This window comes from Vicugna pacos, chromosome 6, assembly GCF_048564905.1.
Source record: "Vicugna pacos chromosome 6, VicPac4, whole genome shotgun sequence".
NCBI classification, from domain to species: Eukaryota; Metazoa; Chordata; class Mammalia; order Artiodactyla; family Camelidae; genus Vicugna; species Vicugna pacos.
In genome coordinates this window covers 30,280,791-30,305,360 of record NC_132992.1, presented here as the reverse complement: position 1 = coordinate 30,305,360, position 24,570 = coordinate 30,280,791, and the positions used below count along the sequence as shown (strand labels likewise).

At 34.9% G+C, this 24,570-nt stretch overlaps 3 protein-coding genes and 1 long non-coding RNA gene across 5 annotated transcripts in view; 2 read left to right on the top strand and 2 right to left on the bottom strand.

Moving 5' to 3' along the window:
• LOC140696851 (uncharacterized) overlaps positions 1–24,570 on the bottom strand; it is a 513,284-nt gene that overhangs the window by 161,329 nt on the left and 327,385 nt on the right. For both annotated transcript variants that reach the window (XR_012073425.1, XR_012073426.1), the window contains exon 3: positions 18,898–18,973. This is a non-coding gene — a long non-coding RNA (uncharacterized lncRNA). The remainder of the gene's footprint in view (positions 1–18,897; positions 18,974–24,570) is intronic.
• Positions 1,620–2,593, bottom strand: LOC102537201 (olfactory receptor 4K3). The gene has a single exon (XM_006218114.3). The coding sequence runs from the start codon at positions 2,565–2,567 to the stop codon at positions 1,620–1,622; it is 948 nt and encodes a 315-aa protein (XP_006218176.1). The 5' UTR covers positions 2,568–2,593.
• LOC102525521 (olfactory receptor 4K2) lies at positions 10,799–11,775 on the top strand. The gene has a single exon (XM_006218146.2). The coding sequence runs from the start codon at positions 10,822–10,824 to the stop codon at positions 11,773–11,775; it is 954 nt and encodes a 317-aa protein (XP_006218208.2). The 5' UTR covers positions 10,799–10,821.
• On the top strand, positions 22,547–23,512 carry LOC102525267 (olfactory receptor 4K15-like). Its single transcript, XM_006218145.3, has one exon. The coding sequence runs from the start codon at positions 22,547–22,549 to the stop codon at positions 23,510–23,512; it is 966 nt and encodes a 321-aa protein (XP_006218207.2).

Here is a 24,570-nt window from a genome sequence, read left to right as displayed (position 1 = left end):
CATATTCATAAATTGAATTGGCTATACTTCATCACAAGAAGCATATTTAAGAGTATATCTTTTCAACTCTACCAAATTCAATAACTTAACTTGTACAGATTCAATATACAGACACAGAGACCTGAGTCAATATATTAAACTGTATATTCATTTCTTCCTGATTATATCTATCTACCTGTCTCCATCTTGCTAAACATCCACCCACCCACCCATTCATATCCATCTGTTTGCCCATCCATTCACCTAATAATTGATTTATCTTTATATTCAACTCTTTACAATCTATTTATCCATCAATCATTGATATATACATCTGTCTTTAAATTCAAACTATACAATATTATATATCGTATTATGCAAACTTGGACAATGTCAGGCAACTGGGTAATTGAATAATTCAATAATTAATAATGGTTATAAGAGTTCACTTTTATGCATTAAATATTTCTCTTATGTATAGCTCTCAGAATGACAATGACCAAAATGCTCTTGAAGATAGTTTAGCCATTGTCCAACTGAGAGAGAGAGAGAGAAAGAGAGAAAGAGGCTCCTTCTTGGCTAGACTCTTTCACAGGTATATAAAATTTGGAAAGTCAATTCAATTTCATCATCAGTAAAATAAATAGATACTACTAGATGATTTCTATGTCTGAAAACCTCTGGTCATTAGCTATAGAAACTATGTCGAAAGGCCACTGTTTCACGGATTCCTTAAGTCAGATGCTGCGTTTAACCAAGGGGAAAATGGTTCAGCTCTTTTAGAACCGTAATATTTACAATACAGCTTTTGATTACAAAAATGATGCAGTAAACGTCACGGCACCAAAACAACTTGTTACTGTTTAGAAAATAAACAAATATCCATGTTTGTAGGTGAATGATCTAGATTCTGCCTCAAAAAAGCATGACCTTGAAAAAACTACTGTGCCCTTGAATCACAGTTTCATCTTCTGCAGAATGGGAATGTGGATGGGATTTGTTGTATATGACTCTAGAATCTAGACTCTTTCTATATGGATCAGACTTTAGAGATTTTCCTGGAATTTACTATACTGTTTTAAACTTGTGAAACCCACTCTAAGAAACTTAGGGACTGAAATAAATAATTTATTTATTCTTATTCTTACTAAAGACAGGACACAAAAATATTAAACAGCAAATATTTTCACTTATGAGGAACCCTCCATTTTTTTGACTTTTGAACTAAAATAATGGATTCATCAGCACCTTTGTCAGCAATAAAAAATTCCATTGTTACTTCAGTGAACTGGTATTGGTACTTTCACACTTGCCCCTTTACTTAGAGATGATCGTAAGAGACTGATGGGAAATCTCCTCTTAAAGCATATGAATACTCAATACTCAAATAAATGCTTACATCTGACAAGAACTGAACATTCTAAAAAGCGAGTCCTTGTGAGGTAAAATTTTGAGTATAGGTTTGATAATGCTCCATAATAAATATATTGTGTGAGGAACTCTTATTATAACTGAAACTCAGTGACTGCTGAGCCTGATTACAGAAATAGTTCTGCCATGAATTAGTGATTTCTTGCAGAAGAATCACTTTATCGACCCCCTGAGTGAGGGGGATAAATGCTCATTTTTGTACGAGGAAATCAAGGGGTATGAGCAGTCTTCCTAGACTTAAAGACACGGCTGCTAAGTTTTCTCATGGAATCCTTGACGTCTTTATTTCTGAGAGTATAGATTACTGGATTCAAGAGGGGAGTGAAAATGGTATAAAATACCAAGAGCACTCTGTCTATTGGAAAATTTGTGAAAGGCCACACACAGATGAAAATGCACGGGCCAAAGAAAAAAGTCACAGCAGTGAAGTGGGCACTGCAAGTGGAGAGGGCTTTGGAGGACCCACCAGAGGAACGCTGCCTCATGGTGACCAGGATGAATGTGTAGGAGATCACCAAGAGGAGAAAGCATACCAGGGCAATCATGCCACTGGTTGAGATCATGAACACTCCCAGAATGTATGTGTCTACGCAGGCGAGTTTAATCACCAAGGGGAGATCAAAAAAGAAACTATCCACTTCGTTGGGTCCACAGAAGGGCAGATTCACAGTGAATGCTAACTGACTCCTAGTGTGGAAGATGCCAACAATCCAGGAAAGAGTCACAAGCCCCACACACGTTCTCTGGCTCATGATGGTTAAATAACATAGAGGCTTACATAAAGCCACGTAACTATCAAAAGACATGGATATCAGCAGCACAATCTCAGCAACCCCTAAGAGATGTAGGAAGAACATTTGGGTGATGCAGCCTTCAAACGAGATGGCTTTGTGCTCACTGAGGAAATCTGCAATCATTTTGGGGGTGGCAAAGGAGGCCAGAGACATGTCAATGCAGGAGAGATTGCCCAGCAGGAAGTACATGGGGGAGTGAAGGCGTGGCTCTGACACGATGGTGAGAACAATGAAGAGGTTCCCCAGTACAGTGGCTGCATAGACCCCAGAGAAAAACAGGAAATAGAAGACCTGGACTTTCCAAGAACTGGAGAGACCCCATAGGATGAATTCAGTTACAACTGACTGATTATTCCAGGCCATTCACTCTGATTTTGAGAAGGACTCTAATATTTCCAAATGGAGGAGAACTAGGAAAAATACAGTGATCAAACACAAAGTGAGGTTTTTGGGGTTTTTTTTGCATAAAACAATGTAGTGGTTGCCCACCACCCTGCTGTGTCACTCTCCTGCTCATGGTTATCAAGTATTTCCCCCACGGCATTTCCAGATGTCTTAACTGATTCAGCTCAAGATTAATTCATATAACCTAGCAATTTGCTTACAAGAAAGGTGCAAATCTTCACAAAATAAATAAAAAATTCAGCTCTTTGAATATTTACTCCTCAGTTTGTAAAAAGAACTTAAAAATTTTCATAACCAGCTGCTAACAAGTTTTGAAGGTGGAGGGAATGGGAACCTTTGGCAAAACATCATGACGACAGGGAAAGGCTGGATGAACAATGTTTGAGAATCACGATTGATCATTAGTGGGAACACAATGGTGCAAAGGACTGTGGGCAATGGTTTCTCGTAGTGGGAAGGATAAAGGAATACAACATGAGGGAAACAGGTACAGAGAAACATAATCTGTCTCAGTTTTCTAATGGAGATTGTTCAGAGTAAAAATGAAGTAGCCTCTTATTCTTAGTTCTTCATTTCAGTCACACAGACATGAATGACCCTGTCTATGCCACCAAGGCCATACATTTTCAAAGGCTAGTGAAAATGATGCGGTTAAAGCCTGATGGTTTCACACATGTCCATGTATTTTAAATAGACTTTGTTAAATACCATGCTGCCTGAAGTCAGACATTTTTTAACCGCTGTATTTTATAGACTTTCACCAAAACAGTCTGAAAGAGAAAACTCTTCCTGCTTCCAGAGTTCACTTTGAACAGATAGGAGAGGGGTTTATGTAGAGACAGTGGATTGTAATGGAGAACCTAGGAGAAGTTATGTAGTATAACATGTCAACATTAAAACTAGACTGTTGAGGGAAACTCTTACTGAGATCTGAGCAGACTTTACAAAGTGCACTGAAAGCCAGTTGAAAAGATGTGCCCTTAAAATGCATGATGAACCCCTTTCACCTTGCCACTAAACCAAGCTTTTCTTTTTTCCTTCCCTTCCCTTTCTTATCGCAGTAAGTATACATTCTAAATGAATTGTTCCCAGACTAAACCAATTTATACATGCAATTACCCACACTCTGACTTTTTGTTCCCATATTTTTTGCCCTTTAACTCCACATTATTCTTATGATTTTCCCATGTTAGAAACTTTTAAATTTGTTTCTGTACCCACATACCTAATATTAAATGGGTATCAGCCCAGCTCTCCCTTAAACTGGTGTAGCTGAAATAGCGGTGACCTGGGATTGAGAAAATGTGGATTCAAATCTTGTCTTAGATGTATGAGATTGGATAATTTGCTGCATCAACTGGTACCTTTGATTCCTCACATGTAACATGAATGGGTTGATCTAGGCAACTTTAGGATCCTTTCCACTCACATATTGATATTCTACTACTCAACTAGTTCCTGAAGGCAGTGACAATTGCTCCAGAGTGATGTCAGATCAACCCTCTGTCTAATTTATAGGTAAAGAAGGCTCAAAATCTCTGAGACCTTTGTATTAATAACATCTGTATTGATATGAATTGACTCAATAAATTACATGGCATGAAAAAGACCAGCTGCTGTTTGGGGAATAAACAAATGTTCAAGTTACAGTGGGAGCTATTAAAACATCCAAGTTGGTTCGGCCAGAGTTAAAGATGGATCACAAAATGGTATGATTATTCTTGAGTGCTTTATGTACATGGCATGCATATGATGGGATGAGAGAGATGTAAGAAATCACCTTTATCTTGGATCACAGCAAAGATAAGACAAATGGGATCTGTTATTTGACTTCGGGGCTGCAAATGTTATCTCAGTTCCTCCAATAATATATGAGAATGAGCCTGTGCTTCCGTTTGGAAAAAAATTTATTCAGTAAGTAATAGTATTAAAGAAAATATCTGTACATCTTACAGTTGTTTTAAGATTATAACGTTCACCAAAAAGAGTTCTCTGTGATATTGGGATATGATATTATTAAGATTTTTTGCAGGTGTGTTTCTCAGAATGAACTCCAAAACATTTTAGGAAAGTACTTTCTTATTATCTTACATTATGTGGGAGGTATTAACCAATGCAATTACCTGAAAGAATGGTATATTAGACACTTAAAAATTGGGAAGAAAAAAGTAAAACTGTTGGGGGAGGATATAGGTCAAGTTGTAGAGTATGTGCTTGGAGTGCATGGGGTCCTGGGTTCAATTCCCAGCACCTCCTCTAAAAAATAAATAAATAAATCTAATTAACACCCCCACAAAAAGTTAAAATAAAGACAAAAACAAAAACAAAAAGTAAGACTGTATATTTTTACAGATGATTTTACTGTATATTAGAACCCAAAAGATTTAATGGAAAAGCCACCACAAAAAAAAAAGTAAAATAGCCATTTATAAAATTAACATGTAAAAGTCAATAGTATTTTTACATATAAATGAAAGGTAAGCGAAAAGGACCAACAAAAAAAATCCACACATTTAAAGGAGATGTCCAAAGCCTATGTGAAGAAAAGTATAAAGCTCTCCTATAAGACACAAATACAGACTTGAACAAATGGAAAAACTTGAACCATGTTCTTGAATTAGAAATCACAACATCATAAAGATGTCAGTTCTCCTTAAGTTAATTTGTAAATTCAATGCAATATAGATACAAATAATACCAGTCCTCTTTGATCTAGATAAACTGATAACAAAATTCTTTTGGAAAAAGGATATGCAAAAATGCAGGAAGAGTCAGGGAAACATTTTAAAAAGTAGAGCAATGGAAGAGGATTACAGAAGATTACTGAGAGTTATAGAAGGCATGAAAACATCCTATAAAGAGGACATAAGTAAAACTACGTGACGTTGATGAATTAATATACAAAGAATTGAAAGAAACAAAATGGAAAACCTAAAAATAGACTTAATTGCATATGGAAATGAAGTGTATCATAAATGAAGTTCCTAAAATGAGTGGGAGAATAGGCACTTTTCAACAAGTGGTTTTGGGATAACAGGACAGCCACCTGGAAACAGATAGACCTGTATTCATTCTTTATACCTTACCTGTAACTGTTCAAAATGGGATGGATATTTAGATGTAAAAATTGAATTTCTTTATGATCTGGGAGAGGAAATCATTCCTAACTATACCTCAAAATCCAGAATTAATAAGGGAACATTACAAATTTTGATTACATAAGTAAGTGCTCATGGCAGAGACACAAAAGCATAGCTGACACACAAATGAATACCTAGAAACAATATCTGCAACCTTTTAAGACAAAGCAATGATATGTTAATATATAAAAAGCTACTAAAATAGAGAATAAAAAGATCAGCAATCCTACAGAGAAACGGGAAAAGCTGTGCAAATGGCTGTTAACTACATAAAAGATGCTCAAACTCTAATAAGAAAAATTAAATTGAGAAATTGTTTATCAATTAGCATAGGGTAAAATCATTTCTATCAGACAGCAAAATCTAACAGCTTGAAAACCTACCATAAGCCAATACTGTGGTGAGGTTATGCCGGTAGGGGAATGAAATGATACAACCCTAAGGAGGGGCATCTTTATGTATTTAGAGATAACTCCAGGTGGAGGGATATAATAGGGTTGAGATATCAGGAATAAAATTAAAACCTTTTTGTCTTTAAAAAATTAGTCTTATTGAGGTATAACATGTATACAATAAAATTTGCCTATTTTAAATTAATGAGTTCATTGAGTTTTGAAAAATGTATAGTCTTGTAAACACTACCATAATCAAGAAATAGAATATCTTCATCCTCCACCCTAAAAAACTCCTTTCAAAATTGTAGAATAGATAAACAAGATTACACTGTATAGCACAGGGAAATATACACAAAATGTTATGATAAATCACAGAGAAAAAATGTGACAATGAATGTGTATATGTCCATGAATGACTGAAAAATTGTGCTGAACACTGGAATTTGACACAACATTGTAAAATGATTTAAATCAATAAAAAATGTTAAAAAAAACAAAAAAAACTCCCTTACGCTCTTTTGCAGCCAACACCCTCCTTCCACCTCTAGTCCCAAGAAATAAATGGTCTGCTTGCTCTCTCTCTCTCGTTTTACCTCTTTTAGAATTTCATATAAGTTTAATCCTATAGTATGTTGTCTTTTGATCTGTCTTCATTCAGCATATTGCTTTTGAAATTCATCCAATTTGTTGTGTGCAGTGGTAGTTCATTCCCTTTTATTGCTGAGTAGTGTTCAATGGTACAATACTTCACAATTTGTTTACCAATGCATCATTTGATGGGCATTTGAGTTGTTTACAAATTTTTACTATTATGAATAAAGCTGCTATGAAAAATTATGTACACACCTTTGAGTGGACTTAGGCAAATATTTTTCCTCTTGGTAAATAGACTTGCTGGGGATTATGGTGTTATTTTTAACTTTAAAAGAATCTGATAAATTGTTTTCCAAAGTAGTTATACCATTTTTGCCTTCCCACCAACAATGTGTGAGAATTTCAGGTGATCTCCACATCCAGTTTTAAATTTTAAATTTTAGCCCTGCTAGCATGTGTACCATGGTATCGCGTTTTCATTTAAACCTACATTTCCCTAATAACTAATGACACTGAGTATTTTTTTCACGGCATGATCTTTTTCATACGTCTTCCCTGGTAAAGATTGTGTTCAAATCTTTTACACAGTTTTATTCAGGTGCTTTGTCTTCTTAATATTGAGTTGTAAGAGTTCTTCATATATTCCGCATACAAGTCCTTTATCAGATGTATGTTGTACATTATTATTTTGTAATAACTTTTAATGGAGTAAGTTCTATAAAAATACTGAATCACTATACTGTACACTTGAAGCTAATAAAATATTGTAAATCAACTATACTTTAAAAAAAATGACCTTCTTTGAATATATCTGGCTTAGTTTTTACTTTAGGTTAGGAATTATATCAGTCAGAATTCAACCTTGGAAGCAGAGGCACTATGTATTATGGGATAAGGGATTTACCATAGAAATCAGACTTTGAACAACTGTGGAAGGACCTGGGGAAGTGCAGATGTAAAATGGGGAGTTACAGAACCAGAGGCAGCAGCACTAACCTGTTAGTCTCAGAAAGCAAGCCCACAAAGGCAATGAAGGAGGAGTCATTAAGGGAGAGCTGGTAGAAAAACTATGTGAAGCTGTTCTGTGGGTCTAAGCAAAGCACGTGGTCAACGTCAGCAGCTACCGCTAATTCTTGAATCCAGAAGTTGTTTTCTTCCAGTCAGTGGTACATCTCTCATTTACTTAGCATTATCTTTTCAAAGAGCAGAAGTTTAAATACTGATTTAGCCCCAGTTATCAATTTTTATGGTTTTTTTCTTTTTGTCTTTCCTGACATTTTTGCCTAACTCTAGGCCACAAGTCTTTGTTTTATTCTAACACTTTTATAGTTTTAGTTTTTACATCTATATTCATTTCCAGATGATTTTTGTGTAAGGTATAGACAAGGATTGAGGCAATTTATTTACTTTTGCATATGGTTATCCAATTGTGTTAACAAAGAACTATTAACATAGGCTATTCTTTCTTGTTGAATTACTCTGGCAGCTTTGTTGAAAATCAGTTACCATACTTGTGAATTTCTTTTGGACCCTCCATTCTGTTGCATTCATCTACTTATCTACTCTTAGGCAAACACCACACTGTATTGATTACTATAGCTTTACATTACATGCTGAAGACAGATTGTGTGAACCTAAAAAATTTGTTCTTCTAACAAACTATTTTGGCAATTTTAAGTCTTTTGCAATTTCACATAAATTTTATAATGAATTTATTTATTCTACAAAAGCTTGCTGGGCTATTGATTAATATGCTGTTAAATGTATACAACAATTAGGAGATAACTGACATCTTCATATGATTGTATCTACATCCATGAGCACAGCCTGCCCATCCAGCCTCCCTCTCTTATCTCTTTATCCTGGGATCCAGGCAGATGGAATAAGAGCAATGGTGCAATCATTCATTGAATCATAAGACTTCTGCTCATATGTAGCACATGAAACTTCTACTCATATTACATTGAATAAAGCAAGTCATATTTCCAAAGCTTTGGTAAATAAACTGGGAATTATACTCCTCCCACAGCAATGAAGGGTTCCTGAAGAGATGGACTAGGTAAAATAAGATAGCCAATTGTTCAATAAATAAATAAATCAAAATGACAGTTATATGGAATTCTGATTTTACTAATCTCAATAACATTTACATTACTAATACCTTAGTCAAAGTGATCTTCTTATACCTATTTCATTTAATAATCCCCTGCCTCTCTTCTCGAAACCATCCATGTAAATCCTTACAAAACACTGACTTCAAATCATCATAATCTGCCTAGAGTCTTACAGTGTATCTCTGTCATCCTTTACATCAAGTTTTATTTTATAGTGGCATTCTTGTTCTTCCAACCTGTTGACTGAATACCTTGTTCCTGTAAATAAGTTCCACTATTTTATTCCCTACATATGTTTTTTTTTCCTTGCCAAACAAAATTTTAGTTTTCATTATAGGTCAAGTTCATGACATTTCTTCTGCAAGAACACTTTATTTATTTACTATGCACATTGTAAATTTTTCTTTATCAAAAATCCAGTTCACTCACTATCTTTAAGAACTGGTTGAACACTTGATTTATTTGGCTGTATTTTTTCACCAATTTTTTTATTTATAGGTATTCAATATCTGCCAAGGAACTACAAATTACCTGAAGCAGAAGGGAATGTTTCTGGATTTTATTCTTTACTGCCTTTAGAGCAGGGTTAGATAATCAAGTGCTTATTAGAATTCATTGACTTGCTATCTCCTGCTACCTCAAATGATGGCTTTCCTAACTTCCATTCCCTGAATCTCTCAGGTCCAGGTAAAAACAACCATTGTAAATTCCCATAAGACTCTGGATATATCTTACTGTTGTGAACCAAATAATACCATTTTTGTTGTTTAATAGATCCCATTGCAAGATGATTTCTTGGTCAATTCCCAAATCCCTACAACACCCATTTTATCTACAACTGCTAAACAACTAATGATTTAACTAGGTAATTTACTTATATTTAAAATTGCCTCCTATATGCTCTCTGTTAGAGCCTACTCAACACTGAATAATCTAAAGCCTGGATTCTGTTATAGATCTGGTAAGTTAAAGACAGCTCTGCTGTCTGCCTTCTGTACATCCATATCCTAACCCCTATTCCGTGGGGCTGAGATCAATAAAATAGTTTGCATATGTTGGCATATATGAAGGGAGAAGTCAAACAGGAGTAGGACTAATGAGACTGATCTTTGAGTTCTTTCCCATAGAAATAATGTGATATCCTTTAGGAGACAAAACAAAATTTCAAGTCATAAAATTACAAGTATTTGGACGTGGAACAGACTGCTGTTTAAAAAAAAAGAAATCAAGAAAAAAGAAGTAAAATGTCTTTTCTTGGGCTGTATGACTACTGTGGTAATACTATATACTGTGTATATATACTGTGTATACTGTATGATAATCAGTCTTCTGCCACTGGATAAATACCAGCAAAATTAATTTTCTCTGTGTTTCTGATGCATTTCAATCAGACAACTTTTATTTGTGCATGTTAAAAATTCTTTGGAAATTTACAAGAGTTCTGCAACTGTTCATTAAAAACCATCTATAATGTTGCCTAAAAGCCCATGTCACTTATATGTTACATATTTTTTATATGTTCTTTCAGTAAGGATATCGTTATGGATAAACTCTAAATGACTAACCACGTGTGTTTGTGTGTTTAACACATTGTGAGCCCAAAGTAAGTGCTTACTAAATGTGAGCTATTATCTTTAGGATTGCACAGATGAATGGACAAATATGTGGATAAGTAAATATTTAAGATGATATAATCTCATTTGGATTGCCCATTAGCACCAGAAGGGAAAGTGTTATTTTCACCATCTATGACTTAAGTCACATTTCACTATGATCTCTAATATCCTATAATTATCTTTCAAAACAATACACCAAAAATGAGGATGGAAAGAATAGTAAAGATAGGTTTTCATAGAGGAAACAAAGTCTATGGAAGTGGATTCTTGGACATGGAGCTTTTGCTTCACTTAACTCATAGTTTCTCTTGATGTTTTTCTTTAATACAGACTTCCGCCTATCAATCAGGACAATGGACACGGCCAACAAGTCTGCTGTTTCTGAATTTGCCTTACTGGGACTCTCTAACTCCTGGAAACTACAGATGTTTTTCTTCATGGTGTTTTCACTGTTTTACGTGGCAACAGTGGTGGGTAACAGCCTCATAGTCATCACAGTTATAGCTGACTCTCACCTGCACTCTCCTATGTATTTCCTGCTTACCAATCTCTCCATCATTGATATGTCTCTTGCTTCCTTTGCCACCCCTAAGATGATTACAGACTACCTCACTGGACACAAAACCATCTCCTTTGATGGCTGCATCACCCAGATATTTTTTCTACACCTTTTCACTGGTACTGAGATTATTTTACTTATGGCTATGTCTTTTGATCGGTATACTGCAATTTGCAAGCCTCTCCACTATGCTTCAATCGTAAGTCCCCAGGTATGTGTTGCTCTTGTGGTGGCTTCCTGGGTTGTGGGGGTCATGCACTCAATGAGCCAGGTCATATTTGCTCTCACATTACCATTCTGTGGTCCCAATGAGGTAGACAGCTTTTTCTGTGACCTTCCTGTGGTGTTCCAGCTGGCATGTGTGGATACTTATGTCCTGGGCCTCTTTATGATTTCAACAAGTGGTGTAATTGCCTTGTCCTGCTTTATTCTTTTGTTCAATTCTTACGTTATTGTCCTGGTTACTATCAAGAATCATTCTTCAAAAGGATCATCTAAGGTTCTTTCTGCCTGCACAGCTCATTTCATTGTGGTCTTCATGTTCTTTGGGCCCTGCATCTTCATCTACATGTGGCCACTAAGCAGTTTTCTGGTAGACAAGATCCTGTCTGTGTTTTATACCATCTTTACTCCCATTCTGAACCCAGTAATCTATACTTTGAGGAATCAGGAAGTGAAGACAGCTATGAGGAAACTGAAGAATAAGCTTTTAAATTCCAACAAGACAACTCCTTCATATTATTTTTAGTTTTAACTTCTAGTTTTAGTTAACTTCTAGTTTTATTCCTAGTCATTAAGTGCCACAATTTTTGTGTACGTGGCATATGTTAGGTTCTTATTTCTATAGTCCTCATCAAATTGTAATTGCCAAAATTTGTGACAGCACAAGTTAAGTTCATGTTAAAACTATTCTCACACAAATATTTTAAATATACTTTCAATGTTAGAAAAGCAAGCTGACAGAAGCAATTTCTTGCAGAAGCAAAGAATATCCACAAAAATGCCAAAACTGATTGTTTCAGCTAGGAAATTCAATATTAATACTTTATTCATTGGAAAAGAGGAACAGAAAATGAGAAGAGAAAGTGTAGATTAAAGAACTAGGAGATAATGACATTTACAGACAACTAACAACTGAATTACTCAATGAATTGTCCCTAAAATACAACAAATTGTCCCTAAAGTAAGATTTCTATAAGCCTTAGAAATTCTATACTGCTATACGAGGAGCCCCTCATAGATAGGTGATGATTTTCTATACGCATCCCTGATACTGAGTCATTACTACTTAACATTTAAATAAACTTGTGAGTTCTTCTATTAAAGAAACTCTGGATATATTTCATTACAAATATTGATGAGGTCCAAAGAAAAATGCTGTAAGTAGAGAAGTCACCACCATTGACATTTAGCTAATAAGCAAAGAAATGTAGTCATGATAACTCCTCATAATGCCAACTGAATAAAGAGGCTACAGAATTCTGCAAATAGAAAATAGTATGAAATGAATTTCAAAGCAGTACATTTGCTTCATACAGACACTAATGTCAGTTTAATGCTTGGAAAGTTAAAATCAGAATTAAATTAAGAGGGAGAGTTTATGACAACAATGAATTAATGGAGAGTTTATGCTTTCCTTTTAAAGTATTATATTGCTTTAAATGGTCATTAAATTACTCTTTCCTTTTAATATTTGGATGCAAAAATAAGAAATCTGTGCTTAGTAATACACTATCAAAGTAATAGTTCTGTATATGAAGGATTTTTGTTTCTGTTTTTTTTTTACTGTTTTAGATGAGAATGCTAGGTTCAAAGTTAGCTTCAAGGGTCAGAAGGTATCATTACCACCTGCTGGAAGGTACTGGAATTGCAAGCATTGAAGGTCAAGAAATCTCTTGGATGCCTTGCTTTGCAAATCATCTACTTTAATTGATGGCAAATGTGAAAGAATTAACTATTTTTTCATTCACTAAATGATATCTATGAAATATGGTGTCCAATATATTTTCCAGCTTGCATCCACAAGAGGAAAGATCTGTTGCAACCATAGTGTTTGATAGATATCAAGTTGTTATTCTTTTCTGGCATTATTGAGTAAACAGAGAAAACCAAGAATTCTATATGCACTAATTACCATTGATTGATAAGAGAGAAGTCAAGAAAGTAAAATTCCTAACTTTTCATTTTAAGCCAAATGATATGAGGAATTTTTTTTCCTCATCAGTGTGTATTTTTTATTTTCTTCATTAATGTATTAAACAAACAAGGGAACAACTTTGCAGTTTAAAAGTTGTACATTGTGTTTAAAATCTAGGCATTTTTGAACTTGTTGAATAAAATGTCTGCAGTATTAACACAGGAAAAAAGTGTTTATATCTGCAAAATAATAGCATAATTCTATTTGAAATAGGGATACAAATGGAAGAATTTTGGTTGTATGTGTGAACTTTCAGTTTCAGTTACATCTGCAAATATGTTCAGGATGAAGGAACACACACAGAAATTTTCCAGTTGGTGTTTTAGAAATGCTCCAAATAATTCTTTCAAATAACAGGAAATATGTTTTTAAATGAATTGCTTTTTGCAAGATAAAACTGTGGAGTCTTTTTAAAGGGATATCATCAATCTTTAGTGCTTATGTGGAGAATTCTAAAACTTAAAGACATTTGCCAAAAGCCTCAACAGTATAACTGATCAGCAGACAATTCTGGAAGGCAAGTCAGCAATGAAACTGAGAAGTTGAATCGAGAGTAAGGCCATGTAGCTGAGAATGAAAAGGACCATAGATAGCCTCTGGAGAATTTCCATATATAAAGGGAACTAAACACTTTCTCTGGTGCTCGGAATGAGCAGTCAACATACAAGATACCTCTTCATATTACATAAGCACTTAAATCTTTTGTTTTGCTTTGAGCAGGGAAGTAATTAGGTTTGTTTGTTTGTTTGTTTGTTTGTTTGTTTAATGGAGGTGCTGGGGACTGAACCCAGGCCCTCGTGCATGCTGTGCATTCACTCTACCACTGACCTATATCCTCCCCCCTAAATCTTAATCAGGAGTTACAGGTGGATTATTTTCTCACCATGTCTCCTCAACATGATGCTGATACTTTTACCAAGTCTAAGTACAGTGACATGGCCACAGGCTCCTTAAGCAGTTACTAAAGATGGTGCCATTTGCCACTAGGGCATCTAAAGGCAGAAATAATGTTTTGCAAAGCATGCTAGATGAAAAGAAATCAGCTAGTAAAAACATACCAAGTTGAGGATAGCTTTAAATGGTCTGAATTTCCAATAACACAATTGAAGGAGCAATAAGATATGGAGAATTTATAAGAAGACTATGTTGACAAGCAACCTCATATTCCTTTAGGTGCTTGGGAAATTTGGCAATGCCAAACCTCTGAGCTTTTAAAAATAGTAAAAAGCTGCTTTGTAAAATTGAGCAGTATAATTGAATGCAGGTGAAAAAACTATAAAAATCAGGTTTGGCTGAAATGATAAAATGTAAATTGTAATACATGAAGGAATTGTCATGTGTAATGACAATAAAAACTGTAAATGATGTATACATCCAAAACCATTTGAGGAAAATTTCAGAATACTATATAGTGCAGTGATGATGGATTTACATTGAAGGTGAAGTTTTAGACCCCCTCCTTTGCATGGTTTTTTCCCAACGCCCTGGAATGGATCCCAGCAACCATTTATCCTTAATTTTGGCTGTTTTTTTTTTCCCTTAAATAAGTCCCCTTAGATTTGCATAAACTTTAGGCTCTGCAGACCCTGGATCCACCCTGAATGTAGAGATAAAAGACTTAGACTCATGCATCTTTTTATCCATGTTAAATGCCTATTCTACTGTTCGTTGTTGGTGTAAACTTGGGCAAGATACCTAATGTTGCTTAGCCTCAGTTTCTATATCTGTAAAAGGACATAATAATGGTATCTGCACCACAGAGTTCTTTGAGGAATAAAGTCATTCATATAAAGCATGTGTCCAATAAATGTTATTATATCATTCTGAACAACTCTGGATATTTTTAAGGAAACTGGTACTCCTAAGCTAAAAATTGACATGTTTAATTTGAAAGGTAAGTTTTTATTTTATGAACTTTAAATATTTGTGTCTACATATGCGTGCATAAAATTAATGTGTATCAGGGTTAACTTGGAAAATTGAAAGTAACTTCCACTAGAAAACTACATTGGTTCTTATATTAATTCACACTTCTAGAAGCTTGCTTTTCTCACTGCTCATAATTTTTATGAATTAAGAGAAATTCCAAATTTTTGTTTAATTATTATTTAATTGCTTCTTTATAATGAGTAATTATTAAATTATTGATTTTAGATTGGATTTTCACCACAATTTTGGACAGAATAAGAATGATTATTTTTGATCCTCTATATTATTAAAGTGAAGACATAGATAAATAAATAGATTAGTGAATAGTAAGTTAGATAGATAAGTAAAATTTTGTGTATGAACCGTTTTATGTGAAGAATTTTTCTACATTCACAAGAGCCTGAGATAATGTAATCACTGGACTCTGCTGCCAAATGGAAGAAGTCCTTGGAAGATGCCAGCATTTGAATATATTCAGACTCTTTATACACATGCTTTCATACTTAAACATATGATCAATGAAACCTTGCTTCTCAAATGAACTTTTAGACAAAACAGTTAAAGCAAAATTGATGAGAAAGCTGAAATAACCGTCTTCTCTCCCTGCGTCTTCACTATTATTATTTTGCATGGTGACCTCTGGATGCATGTATCCAGATTGAAAGCCAGGAACAAAAAAACAGCCATGGAAACCTAATTCATGTAAACTTCTTGCATGCACTCTCAGTCCAATAAAATCCACTGAGCAATTTGACAGTCTTTCAATTTATATGCTTCTGTTACAATGGTTAATTTTATAAAGATTAGGCTATTTTTTGTTGTTGTGAATTATTTTTAATGCTATTAGTTACACCATGAGGTAAATACACGTAACTTATGCAGTAGTTAGAAGGACCAACATCCCAATAAGATTGAAACTGTGACGTGGATCATGGGTTGATATACTCTGTCTGTATGGTTGGTGGTATATTTCAATTGACATTTTATCTTTTTCTTTCTGATTTTTTTCATTAAATACATATATATATATACACACATACATTCATGCATCCCAACATCTAGCATGTACTAAAATATTGTGTTTGTATTTTTATATTTTAGTCCCGTAATTTACACTGCCAAGATAGGGAGAAGATGTATACCAATTTATATTTAACTATCTCTTTACAATTTACTGTTATTAAAGAAATGTTTAGCCCTAGAGGTTCCAGGTTTTTTTCCTTTCCTTAGTAGCCTTTTTATAACTACTAATTGCCAGCCTACTATTAATTTGCCTACCTTTGTTTTTTGCCTTGTAATTCTGCTAATTTTCTGAAGCCATCAATAAAAGCTTAATTTTCCCCTTTTCCACTCACCAAAGCAAATTTAAAGGAGAAAGTGTATCTTAGACTGAAAATACTAGTGCTAGAAAGTGCACTTAAACTAGGAATTTGTTTCTACATAATTCTGCATCTATTGCTACTTTTTCATCTTGTCAGCATAATTACATCAGACGGCCTTCAGTGAAGAAAAGAGAAAACACTGAAGATATTAGGCAGATTTAACACAGTGTGTTTGATGCTCAGGAAATCACTGGAAGAGCTAGAGAAGTAAGACTTGGGGGCCACTACTGGAGTTGCTGGGTTCCAGAAGAGACCCCAGTAGTGAGATTTTAAGGTCAAAAAGCCTCAATGCTACTGCCATTGCCTCACTCTCTTCAACACCCGTGCAGCTAGTGCAGAGTCACTAGGATGCAGGTCCGGCTGCCGCAGTCACTTCTCCCTGCATCTCATCACCTTGCTCACCAGGAGCGATTACACCCATACTGCCCTCTGCCTCACCTCTGCCTTCTAAAGCTCCTGTTGGTGCACCTAATTGGTGGAAACTAATTTGCATAGAAAACTTTGGCTATAAAAAGCAGTTTACAGATTTCAAGTTTTTTATGCAACAGAAAACATCCTAGAGGAGGGTGGATTGGAGGCTGAGTCAATCAGTAATATCTACTATAATGATATTCTTTTTTTTATCACTGTAGCCTTGTATTATAAAGTAAAACCAAGTAAAGAAAAATACACAAAATGTATAGTTTAATGAAACAGAAGGCAAACACTATTATAAATAACCACATCTCAGGTCACAAAACAGAACCTTGCCAGACACCCCTGAAGTTCTCACATTTGTCCATTTCAAACACAACTCTCTCTCCTCCCCAAATTAACCACTACCCCAACTTTTCCAGTAATAAATTTTCTGCATTTCTTTACATTTATATGCATACATGTATACCCAAGTATACATCCTAAGACATTCAAATTTCATCTGGTCCACTGTGTTTCCTTTTCTATTAACCTACAAGTCTCCTTCCCACTATCCCTTCCATTTCTGAACAATTTATCCTTTGAAGAACTATTTACCCTGCGGCATCTCCCTCAGTCTGGAACGTGCGGGTTGCATGCATAGAGTACAGTTCAACATGTACCTCTGTCCTCTACATTTTCTGCAAATCACAAATAAAGAGACTGACTGGATCATATGCGGTTGGATACCATCTGCAAGACGAGTATAGATGGGGTTGTGCTCTTTTATCCGGAGAACCCTGAAATATTGCTGTCTCTGTTTTTGGAATGACATCAGCTAGTGTTCAGTGCCACAGCCTGTAGTCAATGTCTTTAGTCATTTTTGTTGTCTGAGGCTTCCTCTCTACTCTAGTCCTCAGGAAGGCCTCTTGAGGATCCTATTCTCTGAATTCTTGCATGTTGACAACAATTTTTCTGGTTCCTTAAACTTGGAAATCAGTTTTGCTGTAAATTCCTTGGCTATCTCTTTATTTCCTCCAGTATCTTAAATTTAAATATAACTCTTTTTGTAAGCAATCTAGAGCTTGAAAAACCTGAACTTTTCTTTATTCACTCTAGAACATTATAAATTAGAAGTTTGGGACTGATCTTTTGAATTTTTGAAGGGAGGCATTAAGACCCCATCCTGGTGTTTATCTCAGTGGTCTGTCTAAGCCAATTAGATAGGATTCCATTGCATCTGAGAGATGTTTAAGACATTTAAATTTCTCAATTTTCTTTAAGAATCTTAAATCTACCTACATAGGAAGGTTCTTCAAGAATAACATATAATTGGGTTATCATCAATATACCTATTTAAGTTATCCAAGTTTTAAAAGGGAGGCCATACAACTTTTACAGCTGTACTGCTTCCTTGTCAAATAGAGTTTCTACCTGGATCCCAGAGTCCTTTTGAATCTGCTGTCCCCATCTCTCATTTCTCACTGGCTTTCACACATGAAGAAAAAGAAGTCTGAACTGAAGCAACTAAAATAATCATGGCGCAAAGAGATTACATGGCTTTTCCTTACTGTACAGTAAAAGAAAGAAAATATGTGATTATATTGTGAACTATAAGGCAGGTAGAGGCTAGCCTTTCTGTGCACCTGTTCTACCTAAATCTCATTAGTAAAGCACACACCCCCAAAAAGAAAGGGGGTGAAAACCCATTTACATAGACTCAGGGCTCTCCCTGAACCAGATCACTGCTCCTTTATCTGTGGACGAGGGGATGGTGATTTCTCACCAATGAGGTAAGGCATTCTGCTCACATTACAAATTTTGATTCTTGAACTGACAGCTCATTTCCTAGTTTATTTGGAATAAAAATGTTTCACGATGAAATAAACTTTCATTGATTCAGATTAATGCTCTAACTCGATCGCATTCTCAGTCCTGAAAAATGCATGCTTTAGTAAGAAAACGTTACCTTCTTTCTTTGAATATGAGCACTTGTCAACACCTCCGATTCATACAGCAATGCCTCCATCTTTTCTGTAAATCACCTGCCAGCAAGAACAAAACAGTGGTAACATAAACATTAATAAAAATGCCTACTTTTTGTATTTTTTGAAGCTTCCCCCCACCGCCTTTTTTTCTTTTCCCTTTCCAAACCCCCTCTCCCCCCTCAAAAATAGAATCCTGAACCTTTGGAAATAAGAAAAATAAAAGCTTTATGAGTAAGTCATGAGTTAAAAAAAACATAATGGCAAGGATAAAAACATTTAGAACTGAAGAATTAAAATAGACTACATATCAAAACTTCTGAATAACATTTTTAGTCCCAAATACCAAGTTAAAATATAGAAAAATTAGTAAGCTTGGGGTCCTATATGAGAAATCAGGGGAAAAATATCTAAAGAAGAATAAAAGAGTAAAAGAATGAAAAATTATAAAGATAAGAGCAGAAAATAATGAAATTTTCTCTGACTTTCTCAATGAATCAGCTTAAGCTCAATACTAAAACCAGTGAGGATACTAGAAGAAGGGGAGTTTTTAGACAATTTTGCTTTTGAATATAGCACATGTATCAGTCAGCATACGATGAGTGTAGATGAACCATAAAGAGTGACATGGATTAAGGGATTAACTATAAAGATTAGACTTCACACAATAATGAGAATTAGTGGAGAGAACTATGGAAGGTAGGTTGTTGCTTCCCAAGCTGGTGTGAATCTGAGGTTGCTGAGCAAGACTGATGGCTGAGAAGAAAAGCTGAATGTGGAATCTAAAGTGTGTCTCCTGTTGACAGCATAAAAGCAGGTCTTCTGTTCATCTACTCTGATAATCACTTTGTTTGGAGTGTTCAGTTAATTTGAATTTAGTGTAAACGATTGATGTGGTAGAATTTACATCTACAAGTTTGTGATTTGATTTCTGTCTGTTCCGGGTGTGTCTTATCATGCCACTCCCTTTAATACACACAATGCTTTTCCTCCAATGGCTTTTTACCATTTTTAGGAGAAATTCAGAAATTATGTAATATTTCTTATCTAGATAAATCCCATATACTGTAGATTTAAGCCACATTACATTTCTTATAGTTCTTCAATTTTATACCATCACTAAATGTTAACCTCTTTACATACAGTATTTTTTTTTCCTCCCGATTTAAAAATGTCTCTATCTAGAAACATAAATAAACATCCACTAACCTGGCTAACTCTGACTCATCTTTTAAGTATCAGCTGAAACTCTTCATAATTTTTTAATGTAAGATTAAAACCTTCCACAATATACTCATACCACTTCCAATTCTTCTATGGTAAAACAAGTACAGTTTTACTTTAATTACTCAAGATATCAGCTTTCTGCCTTAGAATACATAATCTGTGAAGTCAGGAACTATATTATCATGTATCCAATGTATTACTAACTTCTAGTTTAATAATTAGAAAATAATTCACATTCACTGATCATATGATGAAGGACTCTAGTAATATATTGTTATAAAATGATTTCAACTTAACCGGGAATTTGACTCGAGAAACTTGTGATAGGACAACAAAATAAGCTATACAATATAAAGAAGGTATACATACAGTTAAAAGCAGAAGAAATATTCAAAAGATGAGAAAATGCCCACATGCCCCGCTCCATGCGTTTATTACCCAGCTTCAACACTTATCAGCATATGTCTAATTGTTGTTTTTTTTCCTATTCTTCAAGTAAAATTGCTAAGTGCAAGAGTATATTTAATATTCTACACACCGCTAACTGCACTTCTATAATAATGGTTGCATTTTGCATTCCCATTTGTAGTATATGAGAGTGCCTCCTAGCTTGTCAAGAGTGTGTTGTGGAATTTTGAATTTTTACCATTATAATATATGAGAGATGATGTTTCAGTGTAGTTCTACCTTTAAAACAGAAGTTTTTGAAATAAAAACAAATAAACTAGTGCAGGTATCAGTAAAACCAAAATATAATACTTAGACAAAGAAAGAACCAGTACTGAACACAATAAAAGAGGAACTATACAAGTAATCACTGGAGATCAGAAAAATGGACATAAATTTGCATGTGAAGAGATTAAACAATTAAAGAATGTTATGAAAAAGCACAAGACTTGACAGATTCAACCAGATGAATTGTTAATTTCCTGAGAAAGCATAAATTACCAAGTTTGCTTAAGTACAGGAAGAAAAATGAAGTCACCAATAACTATAAAATACATTGAAAAAGAGGTTAAAGATATTAACCTATAAAAGTCACAGGACACATTCAAGTTTATGCACAAAGTCATCCAAACCTTTAAAGAATAAAGAAATTAAAAGAACTTTTCTGAATACTCCAGCTCATTTTATGAGTTTATTATTGTCTCAATACCAAAACTGGATGTGGATAACACAACTTCAAAATACTACAGGCCAGTTTCACTTATAAATCTATGCGCAAAAATCCTACATAAAAAAAATGAGTACATCAAACCCAGGTAATGATATTCTCAAATAACACATCATAATTAAGTAGGATTTATACTAAGTATATAAATATATTACATTGGCTACTCTATTAGTGATATTTAACAGTTAAGATTAAAAGAGAAATTCATTATACATTCTTACAGTGTGGGATCAGATGTTCTCTGCCAAGTTTTTCCATTTTCCTACTAAGGTGGGAATATCATTAAAGATTCAATTCAATTCTTCCTAAAATATTTCAGAAATTCTCACATGTCGAAATTTCCCTAAATCTATTAGAAACACAGTGCCTGTAATCAGTACAGGTAAGACACACGGGAGGAGTTTAGGGGAATGGGGGAAGGTGAAAGGGATTTGGCTCTCCGGACTTATGCCATTTTCCCTATTCAGCGAACCAGCAAACTTCTAATGACAAAGAATCACCATGGGGCATCTATCCCATAGTCCCAGCTCATTCCCTAGTCCTGAACAAAATGGAGAGATAATAAAGTGGGGAAAAGGTGAAACAGAGCGCTGAGAAGAAGAGGTGGTTTGCCTAAGTCAGTATTTATTATAGTTACACATCTGATGCAGAGCTCTTGTAGGAGCATTTAATTTGAAAGAAGCCAAAACTTGCTTCAACTTTCTTGAAATCTATATTTAATTAAATCAGGTACTTTTCTTTTTCATTTTGTGTCAGTCACTTGCTTGATCTACTTGCCCTGGATTTTGTCTTTGACAAATGTTAATGAGACCTTTAACTAGAGAAAGAAACTTGGAGCAATGGCTTGTGATACTTGGACTTACAATTTTGTTCAAATTCCTTTTCTTCAACTACAAATTATTTACATCCATGTTAGTCTGATGCATAAAATTTTACTTTGTGTATGATAGAAAATGGTTTAGGGATCAGTTTCTATTATATCTGAGCTGATTTTAAATTTCACTTTGAGGTTTTTCTTCTGAAAAACTGAGCAGAGGAGGTCTCATAGCTATCCTTCTTAGTAAGGATGACTGACAGAAAAATCTATCTGTCAAAATTATAGACAAAACATTTCCTAATAAGAGTAATTCTAGAGCATTTTCAATTAATGTTGAGAAGAACCCTTCAGGATTGGGGTCTACTTTTCTTGCTCTTGATAGTAATTGATTTAAGTTTCTCTTTGTAGGTACTTAATGGACCAAGGAAATAATTCTAGAGTGGCTGAGTTTGTGCTGCTGGGACTCTCCAGTTCCTGGGAGCTCCAGTATTTCTTCTTTGTGTTGTTTAATTTCCTGTACATCACCATTGTTCTGGGCAACCTCCTCATTGTCCTCACAGTGGTCTCGGAACCTGCCCTGCACACACCCATGTACATCATGCTCAGTAATCTTTCTGTTCTTGATGTGTTTCTGGCCACTTATGCAACCCCCAAGATGATGCATGATTTCCTTCATGAACCCAAGACCATCTCCTTTGCGGGCTGCATGGCACAGATATTTTTGCTCCATGTCTTTGCTGGTGGTGAGATGTTGCTCCTTGTAGCCATGGCATATGACAGGTATGTAGCCATATGCAAACCTCTCCATTATGCAACCATCATGAACTTGTGCAAATGTACATGTCTAGTAGTAGGCTCTTGGGTGACTGGGGTCATGCACTCGCTAAGCCAGTTAGCTTTCACTGTAAATCTGCCCTTCTGTGGTCCAAACATAGTGGACAGTTATTACTGTGACCTTACTTTGGTCATCAAACTTGCCTGTACTGATACTTATATCCCTGAAGTGTTGATGCTTTTGGACAGTGGCCTCATGGGGGTGATTTCATTCTTGCTCTTGCTGATCTCCTACACAGTCATCCTGGTCACTGTGCGACGTCACTCCTCTGTGGGCATGGCCAAGGCCCGCAACACTCTGACTGCCCACATCATTGTTGTGATCCTCTTTTTTGGGCCCTGTATCTTCATCTATGCCTGGCCTTTCAGCAATTTCCCAGTTAATAAAGTCCTTTCTGTGTTCTCTACGGTTTTCACGCCCATACTGAACCCCATTATCTACACTTTGAGAAACAAAGAGGTGAAATCAGCAATGCATAAACTGAAGACCCGGTATGTAAGTTCTAGGCTGCTTTCTCACTGTCTCTCTCAAGACCACAATTGTTGAATTGAGTAGGCAGAAACTTGAGGAAACATGGACTTTACCTTTTTGTTGTGAATATCTTTGTTTTAAAAAATTACTTTATTTGTTTAAAGTGATAAATATAATGCATGATCTTTGTTAAATATTTGTAGTAAAGAAACTTACATACAATTATGTATTCTCTAACCATATTTATCTTTGCTATAGTTTTAGCTTTATAATTACTTTGTTTATATTTCTACTGAATATCAGTGACAAAAGTTTTGCAAACTATTGTACAAACTGTATGAGTATGATACTGGCACAAAGACAGACTGGAACAGGATACGGAGCCCAGAAATAAACCCATGCATGTATGGCCAACCAATTTAGGACAAAGTAGGCTAGAATATACATTGGTGAAAGGACAGTTTCTTCAATAAATGGTGTTGGTAAAACTGGACAGCCATGTGAAAAAACTAAACTACACCATTCTTACACCATACACAAAAACTAACTCAAAATGTACTAAAGACTTGAATATAAGACATGAAACCATAAAACTTCTAGAAAAAAATCACAGCTGATAATCAATTTGACATTGGTCTTGGCGATGATTTTTTGTATCTGACTCCAAAAGCAAAAATAAACAAGTGGAACTACATCAAATGAAAGAGCTTCTGTACAATCAAAGGAAACAATTAACAAAGTAAAAAAACAAACTACTGACTGGGAAAAAAATAATTCCAAGTCTTATATCTGACAAGGGGTTAATATCTAAAATACATTTTTTAAAACTCATACAATTCAATAGCAAAAAATCAATTAATTTAAGAAAAAAAACTTTAAAAATTAATTTGAAAAATTTTAAAAAAGGACAGAGGATCTAAAGACTTCTTCCAAAGAAGACAGACAGGTGGCCAACAGACAGATGAAAAGATGCTCAATATCCCCAATCATCACAGAAATGCAAATCAAAACCACAATGAGGTATCACCTTACACCCATCAGAATGGCTTAATTTAATAGTTAATATTTACTCTCTCAGCAAATTTCAAGTATAAAATACTTGAAAGTCAATTTGCTCGTATATTAGACTTCCA